Source organism: Cottoperca gobio, chromosome 15 (assembly GCF_900634415.1).
Source record: "Cottoperca gobio chromosome 15, fCotGob3.1, whole genome shotgun sequence".
Classification (NCBI taxonomy): Eukaryota; Metazoa; Chordata; class Actinopteri; order Perciformes; family Bovichtidae; genus Cottoperca; species Cottoperca gobio.
In genome coordinates, this window is record NC_041369.1 from 7,132,852 (window position 1) to 7,138,395 (window position 5,544).

A 5,544-nucleotide genomic window follows, 5' to 3' on the forward strand; every position below is an offset into this window, starting at 1 on the left:
GGCTAGTTGCTGTCCTGAATTTGGCACAGTCTGCTCTGACCTATCAGACATCTGTTGATGTTATTGGATTTCTGGCCACATTCAAAGAGGGGGAAAAACAACAGATGACATTTAGATGAAATTCCATCAAATCCATACACATTAGAGCTATGGAAAAGAGGAAGAGAATGGATTTTCAGAATTGCACTCACTGAACGGAGATGTGACAAGTTCATATTTCACGTGGCATGTTCGAACATGTCTGCACCTCCATGTCATGTAACCACATCTCTTCTCGTATTCCTTTCAGGCCTTCGCAATTCCAGGGCAGTATGCTTTTGCGCATCAAGATGTAAGTATGCTCATTTCAGTGACTGACAGCCGCCCTAATGACCTTCCCCCTGCCCACTCCTTCCAATCCACCACTACGCCCTCTGTGTACTCTGCAAAGATGAAACTTCAGTAACCCTGATCTGTTGACATTACTAACACTAACACATTGTAGCAGCATGCATCAATTGAAATGAAAGTGAAGATCTTAAAAAATCATGATCAATGATAGCTTTGTAGCCAGAGATGTGACTGTATTTTCAGATGACATAAGAAGCCAGCATGCTTTCTGAAGGAAATGACTCTCTTCACACTGACACTATCTGTGATGTTTGTGAACTTCAGATTGGCTCTGTATTGTAGTTGTCAGCTCCTCTGAAATAATCCAGTTTGATTGGTTAGCTCTAACTTCCTTCCTACCCTGCAGTTGACCAAGCTTCACCAGTTGGCTATGCAGCATATCCCCCTCCCTTCCCTTGGGCAGAGCAACCCTACCTTCCCTGGTACGTACCCACGGCTCCCTGGGGAAGTCCATCTATCCCTCTGTCTTCACTCCTCTTCGAATCACATCATCAACACCCCCTGTCACTTCAGAGAGGAACAAGGATGTCTCCATTTTCTCAGAGTTTACAGACTCTCACAGGTTTTTTTCTTGTAGAGGATGGCTTTACAGAGATGTGCATATAACAAAAATGACCTGTTGTGGCATTTGCATCTATTTGTACCAGAAAACAAGAGGGAAAAAAGATCAGTGAATAGGATATTAACATTTTAAGGTTAAGCCATCAAACTACTTTATGATCAACAATCTTGAAAGTTAGTCACTGAAATCTTTATAATCCAAAAGAATGTGTGACAGATTGAGGCGGACCGAATGAAATACATAAGTAAAACAGAGTTCTCTGAGATGGAAATGTGAAAAATGTCAGAAATATTTACAGTTTGGTAAATATTTAACTATTTCTCACAATTTCTCATATCCTCCCCCAAATTTTAGCTCCATTTGCCCGATTTCCCCTTCCAAAAACAAATCCTAATCTCTCGACCCCATCCTCCACCTCTGCAACATTTCTCCTCCAAATCTAACATTGTCTTCTTGGCCAAACCATCCCTGACCTCAGCCGCCCCACAAACTCATACACTCCGCCACAACTAACTGAGAACATAATATTACAACATTTTGATTATATATATCTATATATATATAGATATATATATCTATATATATATAGATATATATATATCTATCTATATATAGATATAGAGATGGATACATATATAGGACTGGTGTGATATGAATGTATTAATATCTATATATATATCTATATCTATATATATATCTATCTATATATATATATAGATATATATATATCTATATATATATAGATATATATATATAGATATATAGATAGATAGATGGATACATATATAGGACTGGTGTGATATGAATGTATATATATCTATATCTATATCTATATAGATATAGATATAGATAGATAGATAGATAGACAGATGGATACATATATAGGACTGGTGTGATATGAATATCTATATATATATATATAGATAGATAGATAGATAGATAGATAGATAGATAGACAGATGGATACATATATAGGACTGGTGTGATATGAATATCTATATATATCTATATATATATATAGATATATATATATATATATATATATATATATATATATATATATATATATATATATATATATATATATATATATAGATATATATATATATATATATATATATATAGATAGATAGATAGATAGATAGATAGATAGATAGATAGATAGATAGATAGACAGATGGATACATATATAGGACTGGTGTGATATGAAACATACTCATTTTAATGAAAATGTAGCCTAACTTATTGTAGCAAAATATGTCCATAGAATGTGTGCTGAATATGTTCATACAGTATATGTGCCTGCCTAGACAGATTTTCTTGCCATAAGCTATTTTCATGTTCCTAATTTAGCATGTACCAGTTATAAACTAGACAAAGTAGGTTAACTTGTCATGCAGTGAAACTGGAAGCCATTAGTGCCATACTGTTGTTCGCATCCCTTTGTCCTATTTTGCAGGTTTGGATGCATCTTGCCTCACAAGTTCACAAGAGCTGGCAATACCTAATGATGTAAGTGTCACATTGTTTGTGTTCTCCCGCATCGATTATCCTCATGCTACGTACTGCATTAACACTTTCTAGGAGGACAGCTGTAATGAGGCATTTTTGGATCCTTCTTAGCTGCAGAAGTCATTTAGTCTTTTATTTACATGAATTGTTGCACACATACACGGCAATCATCATTTCAGTAGTATCAGATTGTTGTGGCTTGAATATCACCAGAAATAGAAAATATATCAACAATAGAAGATAGCAGTCTATTAGCCATGTTTCTTAAGCCTTAGATAAGATTATTTTAGGAACCATAAATCCTTTTAGAATTACATGTGAGCATAGTTTATATAGGATTTAATCTGTACAACAACCTAAGTATAAAAACGACAGGTTGTGGGTTTAGGGGGTTATGTGCTGGACGATGCTCTTGCTGACTCCTTGAGATTGCCAGGCAACCATCTGAGACTCAAACACCTCACACTTTGGTGTTTGTATGCATTAAAGGAATGCATAAAAGTATCATTTGTGTATCAATTACTCCTTGAACAAAACGTTTTTCCTTCATGCCTCCACGGTGAACAAAGAATCAAACAATTCTTGATGGATTGAAGTAGGATAAATGAGGGTCGCGTTCAACCACAGCAAAACTACATAAAAACATCCGTTTAAAAAACTCTCACACAACTCGTGCAGTATAATCCAAGTCTCATTTATACAGTTGTATCCTCAGCACTTCACAAACACAAGCATTTTCACTAGAACCTTACTATTAAAAACACTTTGGACGCCTGCGCGTGAGACTGGCTCTGCGGAAGTGTTTCAAATAGTAAGGTTTTAGTGTCAATTTATGTGTTTGGGGAGTAGTGAGTATAAGACTGGATAAATGAGACTTTAGGAAATGTGTGAGAGTTTATAAACGTATTTGATATAGTTTAGCTGTTGTTAAACACGGCCCCCATTTATTTAAATTCATCAAGAATCTTTTGCGTTCACCATTGAGGCGTGCGGGGAAATGCAAGAATTCAATGTTACACTGGGTGAGTAACTGATGTACAAATGGTCTTTTTGTGGGTGAAATATTCCTTTAAACAAGCAAGATATAACATGTTAATAGGTGAGCTTTAGAGTTGCTGGTTTCCAGTCTGTTTCCAGTCTTTGTGCAAAGCTAAGCTAACCGCCTGCTGGTGATCGCTTCGTATTTACCGTACAGACATGAGTTATCAGAAATCTTGACAACAAAAGCAAATAAGTATATCTTAACTAGCCAGTGTTCTAGTGACAAAATGTACATTATCGTCAACTAACATTTCAATTAAAGTGTGTTAGTAATATGGAGACCGTGGTGCTGCTATCATGATGGCGTTTGGCAGTTGCTTCCTCTACTGTTTTAAAATTGAAAATGGAAACATGACCAGTTTCGCCATTAACATGTTTCCACTCTGTGCCTTTCTAGTTTATTGGCTGCATAATTGGGAGACAAGGTAGCAAGATCAATGAGATCCGCCAGGTCTCTGGAGCTCACATCAAAATTGCCAGTGCCACTGATGGCTCAGCGATGCGCCAAGTCACGATCACAGGCTCGCCGGCCAGCATCAGCGTTGCCCAGTACCTCATCAACGCCAGGTAAGAATTCATGCAGGGTGGCCGCGTTCAGCAGGGCATCACATCGTGGCCTGATGATAAGGCAGCCAAACAGCATGAGTTTTTATGAGGGCAGAGTTATTGTGCTCAGAGTGAGGCTGGATTTGTTCCGGTCTCTTGACTGCATTAAAATCCTTATTGTCTCTGCTTTTTTAACACATTCCTTCTTTGATACTTATGTTTTCTCCTCTCTCTCACCTCCCTTCTCCTTTGTCTCACCCATTCTCCCCTTTTTCATTTTCCACCGTCTCATCTTAAACCCTTCACCATCTCAACTCCCCCTCCAAACTTCACTACCTGCAGCTTAGAGATGGCTAAATACACCATGCAGGCTGCTTCCTCTGCGACCCCAATTGACCTCAACATGAGCTTCTCTCAGTCTGTTCCCTCTGCCTCCAATGCTGCTACCTCTCTGGCCGTCCTGGCGGCCTCCAGCCAAGCCCCCATTAATGTCCACTCTCCCTCCACCTTACAAGCCATCCAAAACCCACATTACGCCGTCCCCGTTTCCAGCCTGCTTGGCATGAAATCTCTCCCTCTCCTGGCTATGCACCCAGCAGCCGCTTCCAGCCTAGCTCAGGGTTTATGCCCTTACACTGCAAAAATGACAACCTCTGGCATGAAAAAATCTGAGCGGCAGAAATTTGGTCCTTATTGATGTCTGCTTTTTAAGTCTAGTCAGTGTAGCTGACTGGTAAGACATTAAAAATGATGAGGAATTATTTAAAATTGAGCATATAGGCTTAAAAATAGCTTACACCAGTGTGTGTAAGTAGCACTTGTTTCACAAAAATCAGGGGAATGTTAGGAACAGACTGAAAGGGTGGTAGTATTAAAACATGTCCTCATTAATTAAAACAGGCAGCAGAGGTGCATATTAACTCAGTATTATCTTGCGGACATGCATATCAATTAATTAATGTGGGTAACTCAGGCTTTTATTAGTATCCTAGAAAAAAAACTATTTTTCCAATGGATTGGTGTTACAGAGCTTTATATGAAGACTCCAGGAGAGGTATTTTCCATGATGCAAATATTGACTTAGTTTTTTATCTGTGTAACTAGTTTACAATACTTTTTTAGTTAGATAATGCAAACTAGATTCATGAGACGTGGTGCTTTGTTGGCAGCAGGCTGTTAAAATGTTTGTCTTGTACAATAGAAGTCAGTGTGTTAAGTATTTTTTAACAAGGATTGTCAACTTAACCTCTCCTTCACTATAGGCTCTCGTCAGTGCTAACAGGCTTGGGTGTTCTGTAGTAGCCTTGAGCTGTTGCAGTTCTGATGGGATTATCCTAAAGCCACATTGGATTCTAGTGGATTTCACTCTACACAGTAATCCTGTAGAGCGGGACTGGCATAACTCATTTATTGTTTTTGAACACTAGTTTGTTTTTTGTGTTTTTTTTTCAAACCCAAATGACTGGAATGCTTCAACTCTCAGCATCTGAAAT

At 38.1% G+C, this 5,544-nt stretch overlaps 1 protein-coding gene across 1 annotated transcript in view; it reads left to right on the forward strand.

Moving 5' to 3' along the window:
- Window positions 1-4,975, forward strand: part of LOC115020222 (poly(rC)-binding protein 3) — an 18,505-nt gene extending 13,530 nt beyond the window's left edge. The window contains exons 10-14 of the mRNA XM_029450178.1: window positions 290-331; window positions 737-812; window positions 2,412-2,464; window positions 3,903-4,072; window positions 4,394-4,975. Coding sequence (XP_029306038.1) covers window positions 290-331; window positions 737-812; window positions 2,412-2,464; window positions 3,903-4,072; window positions 4,394-4,748 — 696 coding nt within the window. The 3' untranslated portion in view covers window positions 4,749-4,975. The remainder of the gene's footprint in view (window positions 1-289; window positions 332-736; window positions 813-2,411; window positions 2,465-3,902; window positions 4,073-4,393) is intronic.
- Window positions 4,976-5,544: the final 569 nt, after the last annotated feature.